The 27,409-nt window shown below is 40.3% G+C and overlaps 1 protein-coding gene across 5 annotated transcripts in view; it reads right to left on the reverse strand.

The window, feature by feature from the left end:
• The window catches only part of ST6GALNAC3 (ST6 N-acetylgalactosaminide alpha-2,6-sialyltransferase 3), a 249,121-nt gene that overhangs the window by 8,888 nt on the left and 212,824 nt on the right, over nucleotides 1–27,409 (reverse strand). For 4 of the 5 annotated variants that reach the window (XR_008331002.1, XM_053392016.1, XM_053392017.1 and 1 more), the window contains one exon: nucleotides 1,278–1,385. Coding sequence is in view for 3 of the 5 variants with exons in the window: in XM_053392016.1 (XP_053247991.1) it covers nucleotides 1,278–1,385 (108 nt within the window). In the remaining 2 variants the exon portion in view is untranslated. Of the gene's footprint in view, nucleotides 1–1,277; nucleotides 1,386–11,082; nucleotides 11,150–27,409 lie in introns of those variants that run through there. The other variant, XR_008331003.1, reaches the window with a different exon arrangement.

The raw sequence follows: 27,409 nt of genomic DNA on the forward strand, positions 1-27,409 counted from the left end.
ATCCTGGCAGAGAAGTGGTGCCAGGGTAGGTGCTGATTTCCTGGAAGATTTTGTGAGATCTCATCAAAGTCTTGCAAAATGTCTAGGAGAGCAAAAATGTCTTGAGATTTGGGAGAGATCTCGCAAGCTCTTTCAGGGACCAATGCCAGCAGTGCTTCTCCACAAGCGGCGGAGGTGACACAGCTGGTGGCACAGCTGCAGTCGCCACCGGTAGATGGCGCAGTGGTGGTGGTGTGGCAGAGCAGGGTGGCACTTCCTGTTTTGCCTTAAGTGGCAAAATAGGACATATCACTCCCTGTCCTCAGGATTCTAGAACTTAAAGCTGTCAGTTCAGAGGGAAGGCAGGCAAGGACCCACAGCCCAGGTGGGGAATGTTAGCTCGGGGAGGAGGTGTGTGATTCCTCAGCTGGAGAAGGCTCAGGTGAGGCTCACGTACCTTGTCAAGCCCAGAACCTATAACAGGAAAGCCGTGCTGACCAGGCCTGCATCCTATATAGTAAGAATAGTTAGTGTGCCTGGCTAGTGTGTCTAACTATTCTATTATTATTATTATTATTATTATTATTATTATTATTATTATTATTATTACAACCTATTATCTGTATTATTAAGGAATCCATAATCACTCCAATTTTCCTCTATTATATTTATAATTAATTATAATTATAATTTGCACATAAAAAGGTATTTACTTATTGATAACTAGCTGTGTGAGAATGTTTATTAAATGCAGCTGAAAGTAATGCAACGCAGACAGGAACACCCTCTGCTGTGCACTTGTACATTTCAATGTGCATTTTAATGCACATCTAATTCATGCCTGCGGTTTCTGATCCAGCAGCTGCTTGTGCAGGTGGATCTCCTGACCTGTATCAGGGCGAATCACTTCAAATTATTTGCAGTAGTTTACTCAATTCCAAGAGAGGATAGATTTTTGCTTCTTATACTGTACACTCTCACTGCACAGTAGCTGCAAGAAGCTAACAGAAATGTGTCCCCGTGTCCCCGGCTTCATTCTGATTTGGCAGAAAGTCTTTCATTGTAAAACTTCTTCATGACATTTGACATTAAACTTTTGTAAATGCTTTTATTTAATCAATACCACATGCCATATGGGGACTAAATACACTGACAATAAAGTGCCATGTCAATACAGACCGCTGTGGGGGGATGCCTGCCTAATCAATTTCTTGGATTTATGGCATTAAAATGAATTGTGAAATTTTGACAAGGCATCAGAATTGTAGATGCATGAAAATAATTTCCTGTGATCTTACTTGCAGTAGGTGTCATTTATCATCCCATAGACATGTATTCTGTAGCAAGCATCCATAGCCAGAATTAAGGTAAACCAACCAGTACTGAGATAGGATCCTGACTGGATTCTGTAAAAGACACAACACACAGCAGACCACATTGAGGAATTGCTAACACTTTCTCAAAGACATATCATCTGTTATCTGGCACAAAAGACATTCAGCAACTTGACAAACTGACAAAAATATGTAATTATTTTGAGTTATTTATCGTTGTCCTCCCACTCCAGCAGGCTTGGATTCTCTGGGTTAGCCTGCAAAAGAAATGCTATACACTAAAGCTGCGATTATATGTACACTCACCTGAGAGCAAGTTCCACTCTGCATAGTTGGACTTATTTTTGCAAAAAGCATACCTAAGATTTGACTATATGCATTTCTGAAATCTGGAAATTTATGTAGGATAATGTAGAAACAAATGTGTAGCACCAGAGTGTGACCTTTACACTTAGATGCTTTCATGTAACGTTAAAATGACACATATTTGAACTTGGAACTTCTGGGAAGTAGCCATCTTTGACCCTGATGAAGCCTTTTCCCCACAATTAACAAATTCACAGTTCCCACTTCACTCATTCTCCTACATAACTGTCAGCATAGCTGAACTCCTGCTTTCTCAAGAACTGCTTTCCCCTCCAAGATTAGTCTTACTCAATCTGGTGTGCTCCAAATGCCTTGTACTACAACTCCCCAAATATCCACACCAGGGATGAAGGAAGTTGTAGTACAACATCTGGAGGGGGCACCAAGTTGGGGAAGGCTGCTCAAGAATGATTCACATGCTGTGTGTTTAGCCCTACCTAAAAAGTAATGTATGCAGGAGACTTATGTGATTATAAGCACATATTCCTATCAACGTAGTCATCTAGAGTAGCAAGGTTGTCTCAGCTTACTGTCACATGTAAACATGGTTACAACTTAGGTTTGCTGTTACAAACCTAAGTCATTCATGGGATGACTAAAATCCAGAGCATCATATCTTCTCTAGTTATAAAGGTAAAGGTAAAGGTAACCCTGCCCGTACGGGCCAGTCTTGACAGACTCTAGGGTTGTGCGCTCATCTCACTCTAGAGGCCGGGAGCCAGCGCCGCCCACAGACACTTCAGGGTCACATGGCCAGCGTGACAAGCTGCATATGGCGAGCCAGCGCAGCACACAGAAACGCCGTTTACCTTCCCGCTGGTAAGCAGTCCCTATTTATCTACTTGCACCCGGGGGTGCTTTCGAACTGCTAGGTTGGCAGGCGCTGGGACCGAACAACGGGAGCACACCCCGCCGCGGGGATTCGAACCGCTGACCATGCGATCGGCAAGTCCTAGGCGCTGAGGTTTTACCCACAGCGCCACCCGCATCCCACTCTCTAGTTATACTGGAATCTTATTTGCAGGAGTTTATTCTTGATTTTTTTTTTTACTCCCCATTCCAAACCTATTCAAACTGTAACATGAGGTTCATTGTGGTTTCCCATGCAAGTGATCATATCTACACCTGTTTTCCAAGACCTTTCACTGGGTCTTTCACTTTTTCTTACTATGAAATGGTTGCTGCTTCTTCTTTCTTCTTCTTCTTCTTCTTCTTCTTCTTCTTCTTCTTCTTCTTCTTCTTCTTTCTCTCTCTCTCTCTCTCTCTCTCTCTCTCTCTCTCTCTCTCTCTCTCTTAAACTCGACCAACAGATGTATAGGGTTCTAAATCCTGATCGGAACCTATGTACCGTATTTTTCGCTCTATAAGACGCACCGGACCACAAGACGCACCAAGTTTTGGGAGGAGAATAACAAGAGAGCAAGAGAGAGAAAATTCAGAATCTCAGAAGCCAGAACAGCAAGAGGGATCGTTGTGCAGTGAAAGCAGCAATCCCTCTTGCTGTTCTGGCTTCTGGGATAGCTGCGCAGCCTGCATTCGCTCCATAAGACGCACACACATTTCCCCTTACTTTTTAGGAAGGAAAAAGTGAGTCTTATAGAGCAAAAAATACGGTATATACAGCCAGTTCCTGTCTACAGATGTTCCCTTCACAACACACTGGTTTTGGGATTGTGGGGACTTGACAGCAGGGATGGAGCCAGCAGACCCCCCCCACACTTTGGGCTTCCTTCTAATTTTGAATCACATGAATGGATACCTGAGGAGAGCTATTATAACCCCACATGGGATGTTGCCAAAATACTTCTGCATCCTGATCCAGGTACCTGATCATTAACAGCATGGATGAATGAATTCGTATTATGACCATGGGAGGTTGTCGGAACATTGTGCAAAGGTGCTTCATTGTCTCTTAAAAAAGGGACTACATCTTTCCCCGCTCTTTCTACAACCCCTCCATATTGGATAAAACTTGCCAAATTCAGGCAAATAGCTTCTGGGTAGTTATGGTCTGGGTACCTATCAAGTGTCTATAAATATTTAGAGGTTTTTTGGGGGCAGGAGAACTGAATCCCATTCCAATTACAAAATTGGACCTGGAAGTTGGGATTGGAACACCCCATCTGCCCTCTCCCAATTCCAGTGCTCTATCTCCCTTCCCCTATCATTCCATCGGGTGTCATTCCTTAAATGACAAGCTTGGGGATGTTACCGTACTTTTACATGTATAACATGCCCCCTTGTATAAGGCCCCCTGTTTTTGGGGACTCCAAATTAAGAAAATGGCCCAGAGTTGTTTTTTGTTTTTTGTTGAGGAGGGTGAACCGAAGTTGTTGAGCTTTTTTTAATGGAGGATTGCCAAGAGTTGTTGAGCTTTTTGGGGGGTGGGGGGAATGACAAACGTTGTTGAGGTATTTTTGGGGGGAATTAAAGTAAATCACTAACCCAACCTTCAACATCGCTCGCTAACAATCACTCGTGTCTGCAAAATGTGTCTGCCCAATCACAGACAGCGGAAGGAGATCACAAGCCAAATTAATGCAGCGGAAGAAAATCAACAACAGCAATTGACACAGCAACCAATCACACACCCATTTAACGCACATCAGCCAATACAAAGCAGCATTTGTTGCAGCTACCAATCACACACCAATGACAATCTGCAGCTCACGGCTGCAACCGATCATCCGTCACACCTACCCACTACCCATGTATAAGTTTTTAGACCTTGTTTTAGAGTAAAAAAAACCTTGTCTAATACATGGAAAAGTACAGTACTTTGAGTTTTAGAAGATGCTTATCTGCAGCATTTTTTAAATTTTTTTATAGTCTGGACTGTTGAGGTGTCTTTTAGGACCCATGCTTCGATTTGTATTTCCTTTTACAGATCCTACTTCGCCGCTGATAAGACCCAAATCTCTTTGAGGCACCTTGCTTCAGCTCAGGACTCAAGATCCATTCAAACTCTACACACACCCTAAGTGTCAAGCTCTTTCTTTCCTCTTTAATGAAACCACTGCTGTTTCTTCATTCTCTGAACTTCGAGATTTATTCAGGTTAAAATGCTACACTCACTATGAAGTCCTATTTAACACTGTGGGATTTTGTTCCAAGAAAACCTGCTAGAGATGAGTCTGTAACTGTCCTTCACTCCAATGCACTAAAAAAGCCATACCGAAGCAGAGCAGTTTCTTGCCTCTTGCAACTGTCAGCTTTGTAACCATTCTTTTAACCCTTCTCTTTATCTGTCTGCTGAGTGTTTCTAGCCACTATGAAAAGCATTGCCTCCAGCCACCTAGAATACTTACTGCTAACTACTCACAGTTCTCAACCAAATTCTGGAGAGAGCATGAGGAGCAGTTCCTGTCAGACACAACAGCATTTAGTTGTGCTCTCTCTAACCAGCTTCCTCTCTTAGCAGTAAAAAGATGCTACCTTGAGCTTTTTAAAGCTCCCAATTTGGAAGGATAATAGTCATTTACCAAAGTACTATGAAGAAAGAGGATTCTTCTGATAGCGAAGGTTTATTAGAAAGTACTATATTGACAGTAGCATCTTAAAACGGCTATACTCGGGAGCAAAAAGGAATTTTAAAAATGAATTAATCAATATTTCATGTCTTGTTTTAACACCATTGGACCTTGTTTCTTCTCATCAATACACTTCACTGGCAAGATAAATAAAAACAGACAAGTAAGTTCTCAGATACCTTCCTTGGGAGATGGAAAGCATGACAGAATACAGATTCCATTGTTTAAAGCAAAATTCCACTTTCTACATTTCCTCCCTCCTGGAGATACGCAGCTAATGAAGGAATACAATGAAACAACAACAACAATGGGTGATTTGTAACACCTTAGAATGAATTTTTATATTGTAAACATATTTCTGTCAAGCTAACAAAGGCAGCGCTGGAAGTGTGAAAACAATTTTAAATTTCCCCAAAAGGTCATATTGTTGACAATATCCTGCAAAAACATATTGTGGAATCAAGAAGCGATAGATTCTGTTCCAAGCAGAAATAATAAAGGATGCTTTGCAGAAGATGATTTCCTACAAGAAAGACATGTCTGATTGATATATCATGCAAAATCCACATACCATATAACAAAGGCACATGTTTCTATATTAAGGAGTGCATTCATCACACATGGCAAACTCTTTGCTAGATTTAAAGAGGCTCATACCATTAGAAAAAGAACATTGCATAATAAAATATAGCAACATTTCATGGTAATTCAAGAACAATTTAAAGACAGATCAACAGAATTTAAACAGATGGTTATACAAATATTATAGACCATTCAAATCTTAATACAGTAAGATGAAACCAGGGACGGGGAACTTGTAGATCTTCAAATGGTGTTGGACTCCAACTTCCATCAATCCCAGCCAGAATGGCCATGGTCAGGAATAATATGTGTTGTAGCCCAGTAATTTTTTGAAGGATGCTGGTTTTACTTTTGAGGATTCCCCCTTAGAACCCTTAGCAGTGCAGGAGGGCAACTCTTTACTACCACATGACTGCAAGAGGCAATAGAAGGCCCCAGAACTCTGCTGGAGGCAGGGTTTGAGGAACAGGGCACAATACCTTGAAGCACCAAGAGTATAGAATGCACAGGTCTTCTTGGTCCCATTCATATTGCCCATGCATTCACATGGTTGTCTGAGGTGAGGAAATATGGGCATGTAGGCAGCTAGGCAGGTTGGTTTTCCTGATTCCAGAACCCAGGCCTACAGGCCAATGTTTGCACTCCTCAGATGTCCACATCATTCGGAGTGGGACCAGAGCCATGGCCCCACAGATCCCTTCTATATGAAGTGACTGAATTCTCTTGACAAGATGAGCATGCCAAGCATCATCAGCATGCCTGAGGCTATCAAAAAATCCAATGCACATGGATTCAGTTACTCCATCAGATTGAGGTCAGTGCCGTTTTAGATTCTGACACAGGACTTTCAGAGTTTGAACATATTTGAGCCCTGCTTGGTAATCCCATTTTACTCAAGCAATGAGGAAACACACCATATACAGCACAACTTTCCCCTGGCTTCTCCTCTACAACAACAAACCTTTATCTAATGGATTCTGTTTAAAATGGTCTCTGTTTGCAGTATACTCAGGAGACTGCCTAACTTGCTTAGTGGGAGCACCTGAAGGTGCTTCTCTTCTCAGTGATGAATGACTACTCCAGGCTTTCCAAGTCACCTCTGAAAAGTCTCTGGGTCTCCCATTTCCTTAATATAGCGGTGTGGAAATTAAGATATGGTCTTTGCCAGCAACTTATGGCACTGTGCTGGCTTGGCCCATTTTTCTTCTCTCCAGATACACTGGGTAAAATACAGTTAAAATGTGAGGGGGGGAAACGAAACATGACAGGAAGAGTAAACTGCAACAATGGAGATAATATGGATTTGTCAAGATTAACTTGCCAAAAATCCTATAGGCAGAGCTGTCACAATATAGCATTTCACCAGTAACAATAAGCTCATAATGTGAGAGCAGATATCCTGTTCTTAAATAAATGAAACTCTATATTTATTGAAGAAAGTATAGCACCACAACAAAAGAAAATGGCGTCTAATTTGTCAAAAGTGTCCCCCCCCATACTCTAGAGATTTAGAGTTCCACAAATAGTTGAATGAGTGAATTTTGTTGGCTCTAAAGCCTTTCTGTCAGTAAAAAGAATAAGCACCTCCCACAAAGCAAAAGGATGAATATAATCACATTGTGGAAACATATATTGTGAACAGTCCTACATAGGCATCTGTGGCTGGTACGTTCAAGTGACATGCTTTAGACTCTAAAGTTCAAAGTCAGATGCTAAAGTCAATAGCATACAGCACACCAAATGGTTCTAAAGTTGCAGTGTTTGTGGCTTGATCCTGAGGACTGTTTCAAATATTCAGTTGCTTTAACAGAGCCATGATCCCTTTCTGCAAAGCTGTTAACATGGCCGTGATCCCATTTTAAAAATTCCATAAGAGAGATGTGCTATTGTTAGAACTTTGAAAGGATGCTTTATTATAAATCATATACTTCCCTATCTGAGTTCTGCTTTCAGAATGGTAAGTTGAAGAAGAAGAAGAAGAAGAAGAAGAAGAAGAAGAAGAAGAAGAAGAAATAATAAATTGGTATGTCTAGTGCAGGGAACGGTTGTGAGGGGTAACAGACTCTGTGTTGGCCAGCAGGTAATGGCTTTTCCCACCTACCTTGCCCCACCCTGCAGCCCTAGGAACCTTCCTAAGGGAGCTGTTTCCAGAGAAAGAACCGTGAGGGGAGAGAGACTCTGTTTGACATAGGTAATGGCTTTTTCCACCTGGGCTGTGCCACCTCCAGCCCTAGGAACCTTCAGAAGGGAGCCATAGGCATTCTGTGCGTGAGTATTTTAATGAGCAGAATAGAGTGAAAGATTATGAGTCATGGGGTTGTGGAGAGTGTGTGTATGAATTTAACAGTGCTTGGTTTATCTTCTGGTTGCTATTTTGTTAATGTGGTCGCTATTCGTTTATAGATTATAAATCTATAATCTATAGATTTGTTTAATCATATAATATGATTTGTTTAATCATATAATATGACTTGTGCTTTACTTGTGATGTTTACCTTATTATTTTTTAGCTGTTGCTTTGTTAAAAGTGTTTTATAGACTATAATTGTTTCACTGATGATCTGTTAATTATTCTATGTGATTTATGTTGCATTTGTGATGCTTTATTAAGTCCTATCATGTTATTGTTATTTACTGTTAGTAAGCCACTTGGAATGAAAAAAAGGCATAGAAATATAATAAATCAAATAAACAATTGGCCCTCCAGTTTCCACCAGCCCTAGCAAGCATGGTAGCCAGTGGCTTGAGATTATGGGAGCTGCAGTTCAACATCTGGAAGTTAAAGGTTCCCCAAACCTGGTCTTGTGCTTGTTTACCAGCTGTTCTGCTCTGGGGTTACTGGGTTGGGGTGTGCTTAATTTCCATACTGAAGTCAAGAGGCATTTGTATAAAATATTTAAGGTTGTGCCAAATGTTCTCAGGCTACAGTTGTGCTTGGGGAACATGAAAGACCTCTGGGGAGGGTGTGAGGAAAAATCTCCACCTGTGCCTTACCCATTTTTGCTGATGGTTCTGATAGCCACTATGTTTTCTCCCTCTGCTGATCAGCACCATAATGTTAATTAGAACATAACAGTGCCACATAGCCGCATAGCCTATCAGATTTCGGTGTATCACCCCTTCATGTCTCCTAAGATGGGGGTGCTCTTTCAAACCAGGGGCAAAAATATCCATGAAAATAGACCCCCGTTTTTATAAAATTGACTCCATTTTATAAAAGAAACACCAATCCTCTTTGTAACTTTGGTTATATACAGGTTACGAAAGTTAACACCTTAACTGCGGATCGCGGAAGGAACACATCCAGTGTTAATTAATTATTGAAACTGAGACAGCATTCATAACAGGTAAATCTACTTCACCTAACTTCAATTTCTAACAGTCACAAGTGATAATTCTTCGGTCTTGTCAAAACAGGATTCAGGATTCAATGCTTCTCCACCCTTTATATTTCCCAATACACTTCTCGGTACTATTAAGCAGGCACATTAACAGAAATTCCAAAAATAAATCACTGGTATCTCTGAGAAACCAAATAGCTTCTGCATGAGCTTTGAAGAAGTACATTAAACCCACAGCAACTAAGCAGAACATCATATATACCAGAACATATTTAACTATATCAATATTCCATTGCATTTTTGCATATATAGAGTCTGCTATTCATTCTGGGCAGTCACTTTCCTTCGTTCTACTTATGTGCTGAATACAATACCGCTTTCCTTTTCCCAGAGCTATAGAGAAAGTGTGGGGTGAGGGGAACACAAATCCAAGGAAAAGAATTGGCTCCTGCTTTGTACGGTTGCACAGTTTCCTCATTTCTGATTTCTTGACTTGACTTTGATGCATCCCTGCTCACTCATTAACTCAAGTGACAAGAGGACACAGTTATTTCATCTAAGTGCAGCAGGATTCCTTAAAAGGACTACGCTGCACTCAGAGTGCAGAAAACAATTTTGTTTACCAAGTTCAGACACAGCAGCATGGCTTCAAAAGCACAAAATGAGGAAAGGAAGGCTGAATAAATACATCTTAACTATAACTTTGATAGGGACTGAAAATGGGTACATCGAGATGGACTGGGCAGATCATGATACCCAAGAAAGCAGGCATTGAAGGCAACAAAAATATTTTTTCCCAGGAATACTGGGAAGACATGCCATGGAGGAAACTACATCTGGGAGATCAAGTCTATACTTACTTTCCCCAAGTCATGAAAATCTTATCACATTGATTACAATCTGGAGCTTGACACCTGAAGGTGCTCCTTATTTCAGGTTAATATGGTGGCCCAGTTTGCATGCAAAGCATGGCTAACCATGAACAAGCAAGTGTACAAAGACCACAAGACATAAATTGGGGCTGCTTTTCTTTTGCCCCAGAACTACGTAAGCCATGATTCGGCTTTTTTGCTCAGTTCAAATCCCCCCAGTGTAAACAAGGGTTGGCATTGTAGCCTTAGAGATTAATGATGAAGCAAATTTGGGACTCTAGGAGTTAACAGTGTGGCAAAGGTCCTGTTATACACCTATCAAAAATACTCCATGGTAATACCTCTTGGACCTCTGGGCATTTCTCTAGTCAGTTTGGTTGTGTTTCTCCCGCAAACTAAGCTGACTGAGGCATTTTATGGAAGAACTGAAATACAGAGCCACTTGTATTATTAGGGGTTTCTGATCTGCAAGCAATCTGTTGGCAGGATGAGGTGGAGAGTTTCAAACTCACCAGTAATCATAGGAGCCAACTCTTAGGGGTCAAGATCACTTTGTCCCTCTCCCCAATAAAATATTTGCAGTGTCCAGGCCTTGCCTAAGTTGATGGCCATTGTCATTCAATTTGTGTGTGTGTGTGCATGCGCGCCGTGTCATGTGATCGATTATGTGGGGCGGAGCTTATCCCCCCAATATTTTATTCAAGTTTTATTCACCCCTGTCAGTAATCACTTTCTTTCAAACAACTGGGGAAAACAGGTTGTGTGAACTGTCCTCAAGATATAAGAAAAGGAAGCCCCTACCGTACACTGACTTAGTAATAGTTTGATTATTTTGTGTGTGTCCCTGAAAAGCCATGTGGGCTCTTCAAACAATTTTTGTACCTTACATAAAAGAGCTTCAGTACAAAACTGCATTCAGATGTGAAAGGATCACATAAATGAGCAGAGTAAATGCAACACTTTCTCCAAATATATTCTAGTCAATTCATGCTTTTTGTGCATTGCTGAGAATTAAAATAAAGAGACCTCAGGTTCATCCAGAATCCCTTGAGAGAATTAATTAGGCAGGTCTGCTCACCTACTTCACTCTTCAAAATTAGAAGGACATTCACTGTACTGCTGCTAGCTGCATATTTTAGCGAAATCTATGGTAGGTGAACACAAAAGAAACATCCTGATTAGCTCTTAACTGTGTCAAGGCTAGCAGTCATTGAAAGGGTTCATATTCTCATGGGTGAAAGCCAGGGATTGTATTCATTAATCCCCCCCCGAAGTACTTTAATTAAATAAGTGAGGAAAGGAACAGGAAGAAGACAAATTTCTAAAGGTTCTCATCACATCTTTATACGACAGGGTATGATTGGTATGGAGAATAGGAAACAGCTGAAATATATGGATATTCAGTACTAGGAATGGTCAGTATTTTTAAGTTAACCAATTTAATTTGCACCTCCCAGACTAATATATAGATGGAAATGTATTCTAAGTCAGATGCTGAACCTCTCTGAATTTTGTGATGCACTTCTCAGCTAAAACAAAAACAAAAAACAAAACAAATACCAAAATGTATTAAAGATATGTTAATAGAACGGTTTTCATCAAGACATAATAATATTTTAATCATAGGTAAAGGTAAAGGGATCCCTGACTGTTAAGTCCAGTCACAGACGACTCTGGGGTTGCGGCACTCATCTCGCTTTATTGGCCAAGGGAGCCGGCGTTTGCCCGCAAACTGCTTCCGAGTCATGTGGCCAGCATGACTAAGCTGCTTCTGGCGAACCAGAGCAGCGCACGGAAATGCCGTTTACCTTCCTGCTGAAGCGGTACCTATTTATCTACTTGCACTTTTTGGTGTGCTTTCAAACTGCTAGGTTGGCTGGAGCTGGGACAGAGCAACGGGAGCTCACCCCGCCGTGGGGATTCGAACCACCAACCTTCTGATCGGCAAGCCTAAGAGGCTCAGTGGTTTAGACCACAGCGCCACCTGCGTCCCTTGATGCGCCAATATTAATCATTAATTTTGAGAGACACTAAGTTAAAAACAAAACAAAACACCGTTGCACTTTATTTTACAGTGAAAACAATACTATCTTGAAAGGACAGTTGCAATGTTCCTTAACACGACAAGTTCTATATAATCTCTATATTATAAACCTGCAGACATTACCATGTTTGAATCCAATTCAAGAAGACTGTTTTCTCTGTGCATTCCTTAATACAGAGAATCATAAAGCTTTTTAAAAATAAATTAAATAAAGTACAAAGAATCCCGAATTATCAATTAAAGTTTGACAAGAGTAAGGTGAAATCAGGATAGATGACTCTGATATGAAAGAGGCAGAAATAGAACATGCATGGGGGCTAGCATCTTAATTCAGGAATCGGGAATGTTAATGCAAACCATCAGTCACTCTCTTCAGAGGAGTCACTGATGCAATTAGCATAGACGTGACCATGCATCTTTTCTGGTCCTATAACTTTCTCCAAATTCTCCAAAGAAAGAAAGAAAGAAAGAAAGAGAAAGAAAGAAAGAAAGAAAGAAAGAAAGAAAGAAAGAAAGAAAGAAAGAAAGACGATTGCAGGGGGATCCTATTGGTTTCTTCCTGTTTGTACCAAGTTTCCAAATATTTATTATTCATTATTATTAGTTTATTAAAATAAACTGAAGCTGCCATTCATTTACAAAGATACCAACGTGGTGAGTAATCTTATCATGCCAAGGGTAAAATTACAATAAAACTGATACATTGCAACTTTCCCCTACAATCTTTGAAATCTTCACCTTTATTTTTTCCTTTTGTTTTTCCTTTTGTTTGGTGCTTGGGAATAACACTGCCATTTACCTCAGCTTTCTGAAGACTGATTCATAATTTATATTCTATCTATTGTAGACACTCATTATTTTTAATCTGTCCTGGAAAATAACACTGGCTTCTGGCTGGTTGTTTTTATTTATTTAATTCAAGAAAAACAATATGCCACTTGATTGTAAGCAAAGGTGCTGGCTTCGGCCCAACACTGGGGGAGAGCTTGGTGCCATGGTGGGCCGGTGATGCCATGAGCCTGTGACGTCGCACATACAACACAGCTACCTGGCTTACTAAGCAGCCACCTGGCTTACTAAGCAGCCACCTGACTGACTGTGAGCTAAGAAATGCCCAGAAAGTCATTTATTTCCCCACTATTCACAACAGTTCGGCCTAGAATTATCTGTCAGGCCATCTTTCATGAGTCCTGTCAGACAAAGCCAATTATCTTGCTGAATCCATCAATGAATTTGTTTAACTAGCTCAATATTTCAAATGATCAAAAGGCATTAGAACTTAATAATGTACCAGTGTCCGTTAATGAAATAATGGGGGGAAAATACTCTTTCTCTCTTCAGCATATTAAATTTCACAGACAAAAAAAGTTATAGTTGGCCAAAGGAACCCTGCGGAGGACACTAGGCGAATTTGCAAAGTATTTCATGTTTTGAGTATGTTTCTTGCTGTCTCATTTTTTTAAAAAGCTACGCTTTTGTTATCTGATGCTACGTATTTTGCATTTTATTATGTATTTATTATTTTACTGACAGTAAGCCATCTTAGGAATTGATTTGTGTGATGGTTAAATAATTCATTATGGATAAAATTAATATTAAATTAAATTGTGGGGAAATGGTGGTCCCTTAGATGTTGCTGGAATCCAGTTCCCCTCATCCCTGATCATTGGCCATGGTGACTGAAGCAGGGTTACCATATTTCAAACAGTGAAAATCCACACACAAAGTTTTTGTCAAAGTTGTTGAGCTTTTTGGCAAAATCACAAAAATGGAAATTGGCAGGAACTGCCAACATGGACTACTATATGTCCACATTTTACCGGACATGTTGACAATTTCTGCCCGGACATTGCTGCTGACCATAGTCTTCTGGATATGTCTGGGAAATTCTCAACGTATGGCAACCCTAACTGAGGTTGATGAGAGTTGGGAGTCTAAACAATTGGAGAGCCTAAACACCTTAGCCCTGAATTAAATATATAGTAGCTAGAAATCAGTCACAGGTGTAGATGCCTGTGTACATTCTGTGCTCCCCTTTTCTATTATCTGAACTGCTCCTTTTTAATAATGAAAAGCAATAAACGTACTGTCTTGGATCCTAAGCTGTGCCTCCATTCACGTATGGAGGAAACACCTCACTCCATTTGCAGATGCCAGACATATAGCATTCATTCCACCCCAAAGTGTCTCTAACCCCAAGCATCTGTCTAGCGGGGAGGTGGGTCTTGTTCCATTCATTTCATCCATGGAAGGAAACTTAGGTTCCAAGCCAATAACTAGTACATTAACAGTGCAATCCTATAAATATCTACAATGAAGTAAGTTCTATTGAGTTCAAGGGGACTTACTCAGAGGTGAGTGTACATACAACTACAGTCTAAATGATTTTGTCTGTAAAGGAAATTCCTTCTGACACCTTCAGTTTAAATTGTGCCCTGCAAATTATTTAGTGTTAAACTGCAGTTCAGACTAATAGTAGGCATGTTCTAAAACTGCTGAACATAAAAAACGATTTTTGAAAGTTTACAGTTATTATGCTGAACTGTACTGACCCCCTCCAAAATACAAAACTGGTAAGTAAGTAAGTAAGTAAGTAAGTAAGTAAATAAATAAATAAATAAATAAATAAATGCCTGTGCTTTTAAAGGCATAATTTTCTTTACTTTTCCTATAAAGAAAAATGGTCTTGGTGAAACCCTGAAACATTAACTACAGCCAAGTGTGTTGAATTCAAAAGTGGCAACTGTTGCCTCAATTTTTTATCCAATGTTGTTGCTAGGAAGCAAAGGTAACCACTAATGGAGACACCAGATTAACTATTAACAATTTGGTCACACAGGAGAGCGGCAAGAGCATCACAATTGACATTACGTAACTGCATTGATGTTTAGGAAGCATTTCTGTGGCTTTTGAAACCTGTTTGTCTGATAAGCTTGTGCCAACCAAGGGATTGCGATAATTACAATTTACTATACAAACTGGGACAACTGATAAATTATTTATTGATTTCACCTTGCAAAAATAATCCTTCATTTTATGTCCTAAGCATACAGTTAAACGAAACAATAAATGGAAGCCCCAGATCAGAACTCAGACATTTCAATAGGCTCTCCAGTCCTATTTGGAAATGCCAGGGTTTGAATTTGAGACCTACTGCATGCAAAGCAGAGGTTCTAACCACTGAGATATTACCCTTCTCCAGACTCATGGAAAAGCTGCCATAAGCTGTAATTTGGCCCTTTGAGAGCTGGAAGCACATCCTACAGACCACTGCCTTAAGATGCCAAGAAATTATGCTGCAAACATTGTTGGATCCAGTGCAGGTGGACTTTCCCTGGATCTCCATTTCTGGGACTAGATCTAGGATAGAGTTCTGCCAGCAAACACTGATGCCAATTAACTCTTAACAGAGATATGTTCAGATGGATAAGTTTATAGTGTGATGTACCGTATGTTTCTTTATAGGAAGGTCTCTTCCAAATGTATCACAACAGATAGTTAATATGTATATTATGAACGTAAGTGTATATACTATGGGACAAACAAAATCAATATCAGCTATGTGTGTAAGCACAATATGTGATACCACTTGATGCTGAGGAGGACTTTGCTTTTCAATAACTTTTTAAAGATTTGTCAAGAAGCAGCATAACTTTAGGCTGAAAAATAGGACAGCAATTCTCTTTCTTGTGGTTCACAAGCCAGCATTATCTGAATAGGTATCCTTCCCACGACTTTTTCAGCAATCAGGCAGAGTGGAAAATATTTCTAATAATAATCCACAAGGATCATTCTCGGTATCTGGCAGGTGGTGTGCATCTAACAGAAATCTTTTCATTTTTGTGTTAAAGTATTCTTCGTTCTACAAGCTGACTGCCGGCTGACACACAATCTAACCTAAAGGCTATGGATCAGCAGGTAAATGCTGAAATTCTATTAGTTTTCAGACCTGGAGTTTACGCCTTTCATTTCACATAAAATCAAAACCCCACACATGAATAGGCAAAGCACGGAGCACAGATCTTTTCCTAAAATCATCCAGTTCCCTATTACTGCAGTACTATGAAGAAAGCCGTTTTGGCATTTTGCAGATATAGTGTATTTCCTGTGCTCAATGACTCTGCCAAGGAGAGTAAATAGAAAACATGAAAGAGATCCACTTGGAGGGGGGGGAAATTTAAAACCATGACAAGCGCTATAGTTGGAAAGAAATGAGACGTTGCAAAAGTACAAAGACAGACAGACTCCAATTGTGTTTAATATTAACACAATACATGAAGCGTGTAGAAACCTGGATTTTTTATGTACAGCTACCTTTTAAAGGAACAAACAAGCCAACTTCAGGCTCAGGACTCTGGCATTTATCACAAGAATAAGGAAAAAGTAAACTACCAAACACTTCAAAATGCCCAGAATATTTAGGAATAAAATACTTCTTTTCTCAAGAATATCCTAAAATAAAATCAGTGAGGTTACTGTTGTATTCAGTTCTGCAACATAAAAAGTGTTTTATACTTGTAAACCATTTAGAAGCCACTTTGTCAACTAAGCAGTATATAAATGTAATAACAACAACAGAAAGTGTAGATGGGCTTCCATGGTCATCACACCCATAGTATGGAAATAAAAAAAAGAAATTAATAGGACACTCAAAAGCTAGCAAAACAGGTATAGTGTTGTAGCCTCTTCATGTTGGAAACCATAAACATATAGAATTTATACTGCATTTGTAAGGGTAAACAGCCTTGCTTATCCTTGGAACATCACTTTGAGCCACATCTACAAGGCACTATAATGCACATTTAAAATACAGAGGACAGGGGGCTAATCTGGATGTGATTTCATGGAGTCTAGATCCTTTCAGATTTCTAAGCTGCCCAAGGCCCAGTCCAATCACAGTGGTCTGATCTTAGATTTTGCAGAGCAGTCCCTGCCACAAACTCAGTCTAGCAGGCAATGTGCTGTGTGTTAAGTGAATATACACAGCAAAAAGCTCCTAAATGGCACTATATTGAAGTGGTGTGGCACTGACATTGAAAGGTACACTATGGGGATGAAACTAAAAGTGGACAGGCATGACCAGCTGGCAGAAAAGCTATGATGAGTTGGTCCATGTTGGGACAAGCCAGCATGAAGCATTTTAGAACTGCACACCTTAGCACTGTGCTCTGAAGTGTTGCTTACTATCTTTACATATGCAATATCTTTCACCTTGAAGGACATGCTGCGGTTTTACTTGCTGGTCATCCAGTGCAGGGACAGTGTCACCAACTCGCAAAATGCTCTCAACTTAAAAGCTAAAACATACAAGCTGTGTTTCCATCATTACGATACGATGTGGCAGGTGAGGAATTTAAGGAGCATGCTTTTTCCATTTGAGGCTCCCATCACCATATGCTGGATGATTGGTTCTGTGCTGACTTAAAAAGAATGTCGCCTATTGAACGATTTCTAAAAAGCATCCTGCATTTCCCTTGAGGATCTCTTATCCAAGTATTGACCAGGCTTGGACTGCTTTGCTTGCAAGATCTGATCAGATTTGTACTAAAGGTGAAGAGCTGCAAGTTTACGATAAGGGTGTTACCTAAAATGTTAAACTTAATGGCATGTTGAAAAAAGAAATAATTGAGTTATTAAGACAATACTTATTATTTATACAGAACATCTAACTGTGTGCCAAGGACAGAGAAGTATGATGAAGGTGGTTTGAATGCATTATTTGTCTTAAAGGGAAACATCCATTGGAATGAAGGCAATGCATGTTCCAATTTCTTCCTCAAACTTTGAAACATCTCTCAGACTTCACCTTTAGCAATTATTAGAAGAACCTTGTAAGGTAGACTAATATTTTTATCTCCATCTTGAAGACTGACGTTTGAGACATATAGATGAAGAGGTATTTGAAAATTTCCAGCTCAAAGGTGAACCACTACACTATATAACACATGAATCCTGAACTCAAACATAATGATAAATCATAGTTTATTGTTACAAGAATGAGCCTATGTGAGTTTCAAGCTCACAAGGGTTTCCCTTACATTTCCTCTTCTGGTGCAAAGTTTTTGCCTTTGAGTAACTGCAGTTTGAGGTTATCCCTGAACCCTAAACTGTGGTTCATCTTAACTGGTTTATTGAAAGAAGGCAACACTAATAAATCAAAGTTTTTGTGTTCCTATGTATGACTGTTATTTCAATGGTTACAATAGAACCCACAAATCCACTTTATTATCCAAATGAGATATGGACCATATTGTGTGGTTTCAACAGTACAGGATATTAAAGTATTTCTGGTATTTCCTGTTTCATCCTGCTTCACTTAAATTCACTTAACTAGCAAGAGGGGGGTGGAGAGAAAACTAGTTCTGGTTGAGTGCAAGCTTAAAATATGAGGAGGTTGATCACTCAGAATAATGTGTTTTATTTGACTCTATTTTTTAGAGATTTGTTTTTTGCTGTTGTACATGCTCATGACTCCCACAGATGTTATTTATGTGTGTGTCTGCTTGAAAATAAACTTCAGAACAGTTGTCATCATGTCAGCGGACTAAGAGATGGAAAAGACCAATTAGGCTCATTCCCGGCTCTTTGCTCTAGCCAATTTCCCCTAGCAGAGTATTCCCTGATGCTCTGTCCAGTTAATGCTTCATGTCCTTTGACTTCAGAAAGTTGCTTTCCCACAAAATGAAGGTAAAAATCACAGCAGCCTAAATCAATAGCTGTAGCAAGGAGAAGCGTCTAACTTCCAAGGTCTAAAATGAAAAGGAACATTTTTCATTATCTGATTATATCTATGAAATTTTAATGTTTTAATTTTGGCCAACATGGTATGAATTAGTTATCTGTGGGGGTTTTCAGCCCTACCTGTCATATGTGAAGTCCCTTTGCGAGAACAGTGATCATATGCTTATATTTCCTGGGCCATTTATAAAGGAAGATTTATTGCCAAAGCCAGTGCAAGTTAATTTAAAAGGGCTCACATTACTTGGACTTCAAGCTGAAGTTCTGCAGGACCTCTGCTATCAACTCTTGAGGAACATGCTTTTGGCAATTGTCTAGGGAAGAAATCCAATACAGCATTTGCCCTCCTGCAGAAGCCTAATTTAAATTAAGTGGTACTTGGAGAACTACATACTCCAAAGATCCACTCAGTTGCTATTGTTCTTGCAGCTTAAAAAAGGAATAATGATCACAGCAAGTCTGAGATCACAAAGGTGTATGCATGGGTGGGAGTTAGAAAGATCAAGATTCTTCCTTTTAGTGTAGTAGATTTTCCCCCCTCTTCACAGTTTGAAAACAACAAAAGTCATTGATAGAAATGGCTCAGTGTCATAGGGCATAGATGGAGAACCTGTGGCCATCCAGATATTGCTGTATTCCAACTTCCATCAGCCCCAGACAGTATGGCCAATTGCCAGGGATGATAGTAGTTAAAGTTCAATGATGGGGTTGTGCTAGATGACCCATGGGATCTCTTCCAACTCTACAATCCTATGACAGCTTGAGGCCCCTGCAATCTAGGAGGTAGTTTTCTTACTATTCAGAGAACCTTGGGCAACTTTAGAAACTTGCTAGGCATTCCTTAATGAGAAGTTCGGTGATGGCATATAAGGTTCTCTGAAGGACAGTTTGTCCACCACTAGTTTACTCAGAGTAGACCCTTTGAAGTTAATGAACATAGCTAAGCCAGGACCATTAACTTCAATAGGCCTACTCTGGGTCAAATGTAGCTGAATACCACCCACTGTTTATTATGTAATAACCACTACACACAGGTTCCACTACCATAACGAGCCAACAATTTCTGTTGACTTTTATGGGAAAATTTCTAATGTGTTCTAGACCACAGATTTTTGACCTCAAAATGACGAAAAAACCAGGAAAACCCTCTGAAATTTTGCAAAAGGCAAACAAAGAAGGAGAAATGCTCTTCTCCCGCTATTTGTCTCTCCCACACTCTCTCCTGCCATGGTTCCTGGTGAAATGGCTGCTGTGGACCAACAAAACACAGAAAGGTAAGAGTTGTTTAAGGCTGCTTACAGTACTACATGCAGGTGTCTCTGTCTGGATATCTGAATCCATGGTGTGTATAGTGAGGATTGGGTACTAATTCCTCATGTTTGGATAAGTGTTTTTTTTTTTTTGCATAACAGGTAAGTATGGGCTGCCATTAATTCACTCTCTCAAATCATTCTATAGTGAATCTTTCCCCATGTAAATATTTGTATTTCATGGATGTGACCAATGCTAGAACACTAGCAACAGAGCAGGCTGGTCCATGGAATGTTGTTGGACTCCAGTTCCTATCAGCAGCAGCCAGTGTGACCAATGGGAGATGCAGTCCAACAACATCTGAAAGGTCATGGGTACCTCTTCCCTGACCTAGTGCAATGCAATATGATGGGAAACTGAAGCATCTCTTATGTTTGGATGACCAGTAGGAGAGTATGGCATGTTCATCACTTAAGTAAGGTTGTCTGGTGTGAGCCATTCATGTACCTATAGTGTGATGGCATATACCATTTGGATCATGCTGGTTTTAACAACTATTCTTCACTGGTTGGTACTCCCGGGAATTTTCATAGACCTCTACAGCTTGCTTTTTAAATAATCAGTGATTTATTATTATTACTATTTAGCTAGCTACTTTTAAATTCTCTTTAGCTTTCTCTCAAACCGTTTCATGATTTACTGTCTTTATTTGATATAGCCTGAATTGCACACATTTAATCTGGGGCTATTTTCAGGGATGTGCTAGAAGGCTGTATGTGGAATATTACTTTTCCTCCTATATTTGCTCAGTACAAAGGCATGATCTCAACAGTGCATGGGCATGGCAAACCTATATTTTTACAACAATTTCTGAAACTAAGGAAAGCTGGGGGGGGGGACGGACCTCCTTTCCTATTATTAACTCAATTTTGCAGACCTGGAAGATGATCCTGAAATGACTGAGAAATCACTGAATAAAAATAAATCACAGGTAGGAAGAGATTAGACTGATGCTACACAAGTGCTATTCTGCTTATATGATGACCTCTGCCAATACACAGACCTTGGGATCTCCATTGAATTGCCAGATGAGTTTCATGGCCTAATCATTCATCTGCTTATATAGCACAGCTCTATTTGTATTTCAGTGGCTGGAAATTTAGTTACTGTTGTCATGCTGGATGGAGAGCTGTACTGATGTCACACCACCTAAAACCATTTATCTCCTTTAGGCACTGAAGTCATTCAATGATTTTTGACACAGTAAGTACAGTCCTTTACCAGAAGGTAAGCCCTGTATGCCTGTGACAGCAAAAACAGCAAAGAGTCTTGCAGCACCTTCAACACAAAGGACTCCTCCAGATAACTCGTTTATTGAGCATTCATCTTGACTTGCTTGCACAAAGCTTACATGGAGGTTAGACTAGGTCAGATCCACACTATATGTTTAAAGCATATCCAACACACACAATGTCCTCCAAAGAATCCCGGGAGCTGTAATTTGTTAAGAGTTAAAAGAACTTACAAGGGGGCAAGCAAGAATGTGGTTTCTAAGTTCACCACAATAATGATAAAATGATGCCAGAATCACTTTAGTAGTTGTGGAATTTTACCAAGGGATTAAGAGCTTTCTGATGGCTTGAAACAGCTGCAGTTGGTTCACTGTTGTTGCTGCTGTCCCCTGTCCCCAGAAGGGCAGCTAATGTGGAACAACATTATATTTTATGAAGTGTTATAGATGAAGCAGCTAAAAATACGTTCTAAATATGTTCAGAATATGTTCACTGCTGATGAATCTTTAAACCAAATATGAGAAACATTTCATGGAATTAAACATAACTATTTCTTGGAGACTTATTCACTTGCGCTGCTGGATAGTCTAACAGTAACACTGGGAAAGGGGAAAATGATTAGAGGTCAGTGGCAAGTAATTACATTTACAAGGAACACTTCAGAGGAAAGACATCCTGCCCAGTCTATATTTAGTCACCATAAAGCCATGGTAGGATGTCAGCAGAGTGTCTTTTTATCTTTCTGTGATGTCTGTATTGTAATCATAGCCAAACATGACTATTTTTAATAATAATCTCTCACACTGAAAGTAATGTATGTGCAGACTTCCTGCTTTGCAACGCACAAGTCTTCATCTCTGGATTTTACACTGCAATCCTAGATATGTCTACACAGAAGTAAGTCCTATTATGTTCAATAGCGTTTACTCCCAAGGAAGTGGGTATAGGATGGTCCACAATACTGTAGGTAACTTGACATGAAAATCATTTTCCTTTTTAGCAGAACTTTGCTATAATATTATGGGCATTGATTTTTAAAAAACCTTTCTTCCTTTTACATATGCATCCTTGTAGGATTACCACCCAAGGCTGTTTCCTACTGGCCTTGTCCACCCATAGTATTCAAATGTCAATGAAACCTAAAGTGGTCAGACCAAAATAATCATCACACAGTCATTTGCCATTAGCTTACTTTGATCTTTTTGTTAGGGAAACATACATATCTATATAAATAGCTGGCTGAAATAATTTCCCCTGCTTCCATTGGCAAATGAAGAAATGTTGTAGCAATATGCAATACATGCCAGAATAAGTGACAAGGGGAAACTTGTTTTTAGTAATGTTTTCCTGCTTTACTGTTTCTGAAATGTACAGTAGCGTTAACAGCTGTATTTTGCTTCGACAAACATCAAAGAGAAAATTGAAATGCGAGCCCATTTTCGATTACAGGACTTATAGCAGAGCTGTTTAGAAACCGGTTTCACTGTTTGGGAGAACTATTAATGACTGTGAGAATGTAGCCATAAACCTGCATATAATAGCAGTGCAAAATACCAGTTCTGAAGTAAAATGACAAAGAAGCTCTCGCTTTCTTCTTGGCTCAATGCTATGGCACAACAAGCTATGTATTCTGAAAAACTGACAGTAAGTGTACATTAAAGCATATCCACAAATCCTCCCCCCCCCATTCCAACATTTGCAAGTGAAATTCAACAGCATTATTTACTCACCAGAAAATACATTTGAATAATTTTGCTAGTCTGATTAAAAAAAAAGTGGTGCTTTTTGGGGTGGGGAGGGGAGATAACATTCCTCATTGTTTTCCAGTCGCTTCTCAAGACTGTCCATGGGGCTGACAAGTAGGATTGGGGGAGAAATTTGGTTCACATTTTTTACATGGAACCACCCAATTTTCACTTTGTCAAACAAAACACAAATCAAAATGGAGTTTTCCTTTGAAATTTACAAAGGCGATGAGGTTCTCCGAAGTGTACAGAAATGTGCATAAAACTACACTTGTGAAAATAAAATACAAAAATGAATTGCTTTGGGGAAATTTGCACAGACGCAAGTATCTATTGGGTAAAATGGGCACTTAAAAAATGCTGATCAATTCTCATAAAGGCTTTAGAAAAAATAACAATTTGTAAACTCATGCAGAAATGTGGATAGAGAAATATGAACTGACAGATTCACCCATCACCTAGTTGAGGGTTTGCCTGCAGTGGGTCTTCCTGCTGAATGTGAGAACCCAGGGTTCCAGCTCACAGGACAGCCTGTGCATGTCTGGCAGGCTCTCCTGCTGCTGACAGGCGCTTGACCCATGGCAAGGCTTGGAGAGGGAATGGTGTAGGGTGGAGCGCCAATGAGTGCTGCTCCACTCTCCTCGCTCATATGCTTATCCTTGCACATTGGTGAACCCTTTTTCGTCGGGGGGCACCCCATCGCTAGCCAGCTCCCTGTTTCTACACAATGATTACCGCTGTAACCAAGTCCCGTATTTTTTGCTCTATAAGACGCACCAAACCACAAGACGCACCTAGTTTTTGGAGGAGGGAAACAAGAAAAGAAAAAATTCTGAATCCCAGAAGCCAGAACAGCAAGAGGGATCGCTGCGCAGTAAAAGCAGTAATCCCTCTTGCTGTTCTGGCTTCTGGGATAGCTCTGCAGCCTGCATTCGCTCCATAAGACGCACACACATTTCCCCTTACTTTTTAGGAGTGAAAAAGTGAGTCTTATAGAGCAAAAAATACGGTATATAAGCCCATACAGTACAAATGCACGGCCAAAGAACAAATCCTTCAATAAAAATGTGTATGTTCTATATTCTAGTGCTGCTGTATTTACTGAGTGGTATCTAAAACACCCACCCACCACAAATGCTCTTAATTAAGTTTTTTTTTTTTTGGCATTATATAATTGAATATTAGTTTTAAGAATCTTGACCTTCACCAGCATGTTGTCCCTGGGAACTGCTGGAGAACTCTGGATAGGGGGCTCCACCTGTCCCTTCTTATTCCAGACCTTCCTTACACACCCTTCAACATGTCCCAGTGGAAAACAGGGATGCGTGTCTTTCGGGGCCATGTTCCTGCACGAGGCATGTGATCCAAGCGAAAGCAGAGTGCACAGAAATGGGGCATTGCAATCTCGTGTGGTTTTGCCCACCGTGCATCCCACCTTTCTGCTGAGACATGTTGGACGACATGCAAAGAAGGTCTGGAATCAGAAGGGACAGGTGGAGCCCTGTATCCAGAGCACAGCAACCCCAAAATGGGATGTCCCAATTTAATTGGGACAGTTGAGATGTAAGTCCTCGAGAACCCAGCTTTTCACCGTTACTGCTACTACAATTGTATGACTCCATATTTTCTTGTATGAAAAGACTTGTGATACAAACCTAGCAGGATTTCTTAGCACCGGGGAGCTTGCTCAGCAACAGAGTGGCTGGGTAAGGGTAATAGTTCAGTGGTAGAGCATCTGTTTTGCATGCAGAATGTCCCAGGTATTGTGGGAATGTCTCTTCTGGAAAACCCTGTATAGCTGCCTCTGGTCAGTGTAGATAGTACTGAACCAGGTGGACCAACTGACCAATGTGGTATAAGGCAGTTTCTTATGTTTCCGTGGATAAAATGTCAAGAGTCAATGCTCATCTCAAAGAACATTGTTGTTGGGCAGCTATAGCAACACAGGTTGAGAAAGGCTTTTGCCTAAGAGCATTGGGAGCACCAGTGAATAGGGTTGATAGTGCTGGGTTAACAAAATCTGGCTCAACAGAAAAGGAAGGTTGCAAATTAAGTCTCAAACTATTAACCGCTGCTGATTAATCACTAAAGACAGTTAGCTCCTAATCCCATATGGATTTGCATACATTTTAAACTAAAGTTGCTCCTTAAAGAAACTGGTTTAGGGTAGATGTTATTCTTTTAGGAACAATTTGAGATAATCGGATGAAAAAAAAATGCTTTGTCTGCTTTATTTAGTCTGAAAACCTATCTTCATTACACATCTTCAAAACAGCAATTGCATTGATATTCATGGCTTAATAAAGCAATTAATCAATCAAAAGGCAATTAATCAACTAAACACACACTGATGGTAACTTTAGTCAAAAGTGTTATTATTCTAGTCATCTCCACAGCCTTTTTTTTATTAAAGTCAAACAACATTTTTCTGTAGCTGTATCCAATTAGAATGTTCACGAATCTTGGAACTGTTCAAGTTAGGAGGTTTTAGCTCTACCGCTAGATGTATTTAAGTAGATTCTATTTCAGTTCTGCTTGAATAAATTGTCTGAAAGATTCATTACTCATAGTTCAAAGCTCTGAACAAATCTGTATTAAGTTAGGTAGCTCATTTTCCTAGGACAGATGTAGCTTTTTTGTGCACCGTTTTTAATTTAAACTTATCACTGATAAAAATGTTTTGATCTGAACGGATTACAAAGGATATGAGAAGAAAAGATAAATCCCCCATTAGATCCACTTAAGGTCAGAGAGGGCCCTTCCATGTTGTACCTCCAGCACCTACTGAAGACTTAAAAAAAATTCCAGCAGGCATTTTAACTGGATTCTGATTTTATAGTTTTAACTGATTTCCTTTTATTTAACTGATTAGGCTGGTTGGTTTAGAAATGCAGAGACAACTAAATGTTTCTCCACCCCCAGCTTAAGGTTAGAGATAAAGGTAAAAGGTAAAGGTACCCCTGCCCGTACGGGCCAGTCTTGACAGACTCTAGGGTTGTGCGCTCATCTCACTCTATAGGCCGGGAGCCAGCGCTGTCCGCAGACACTTCCGGGTCACGTGGCCAGCGTGACAAGCTGCATCTGGCGAGCCAGCGCAGCACACGGAAAGCCGTTTACCTTCCCGCTGGTAAGCGGTCCCTATTTATCTACTTGCACCCGGGGGTGCTTTCGAACTGCTAGGTTGACAGGTGCTGGGACCAAACGACGGGAGCGCACCCCGCCGCGGGGATTCAAACCGCCAGCCATGCGATTGGCAAGTCTTAGGCGCTGAGGTTTTACCCACAGCGCCACCCGCGTCCCAAGGTTAGAGATATTTTGGTCTATTCATCTTCTAAAGGAACACCCACCCACATTCCAGCCTTACTTACCTTGTATAGTGTATCTGAAGAAGTGTGCATGCACACGAAAGCTCATACCAAGAACTAACTTAGTTGGTCTTTAAGGTGCTACTGGAAGGAAAAATTTTTTTTGTTTTGACTATGGCAGACCAACACGGCTACCTTTCTGTAACGTTACCTTGTATTCTACCACTTGAGATCTCTCCTCCCCCCCCCACAGCTCACATCCAAGAGTGGAGGTGGGCTGTGGGGAGAGAAGTTTTATTGCATTGCACTTTATTGCTATTGTTTATACAGGGACATGAATATTCAAGTCTTAAACACAAATGAGAATTGTTACAAGACTTTCATCTTATTGCTGGTAAATGGGCATTATATAACTGATCAGACTGTAAAATTCTTTTCTCTCTCTAGGGTATCCTACCGATATGAACACTGATAAAGGCACATTTTGCAGGAGAGAACGAGAAACGTCCTGCAGGGTTCGAGTTAAATTCGTTGAACTCATTAAACTCAGCAAACACCTATTTAATTTTAAAAAGCGTGCGGTCTGCCTTGGCCCCGGATTTGTAATGTTAACACACAGGAAACTACCTTACAACCATGCATGATGCCAACGCGTAGTATAATTTGACAAATGCAGGGCCCATGGCTGCCGCCGCCATGATGACTGGGTCTGCATCCTGCTTGTGCTAGCATCTGAATTGCAACCAGTCCTGCTCCCAGCGTGCATACATTGGAGTTGGGTTGGGGAATCTTTTCCAGCCAGAGGGCTCCATTCCCTTCTGGGCAACTTTCTGAGGTCTACATGCTACTGCTGAGCAGGGGCAGGAGGCAAAAGTGGGCTGAGCAACAAATACAATGTTTACTTTTGTACAGTTCAAAGATGGAGGTAACTCTTTATTAGCAAAAACATGACCTCCACAGACTTGGCTGAGCAGAGCAGCTCATTCCAGGTAGGTCCTCAGCACAGGTAAACTGCAGTAGCCCCAGCATT

This window comes from Podarcis raffonei, chromosome 6, assembly GCF_027172205.1.
Source record: "Podarcis raffonei isolate rPodRaf1 chromosome 6, rPodRaf1.pri, whole genome shotgun sequence".
Lineage (NCBI taxonomy): Eukaryota > Metazoa > Chordata > Lepidosauria > Squamata > Lacertidae > Podarcis > Podarcis raffonei.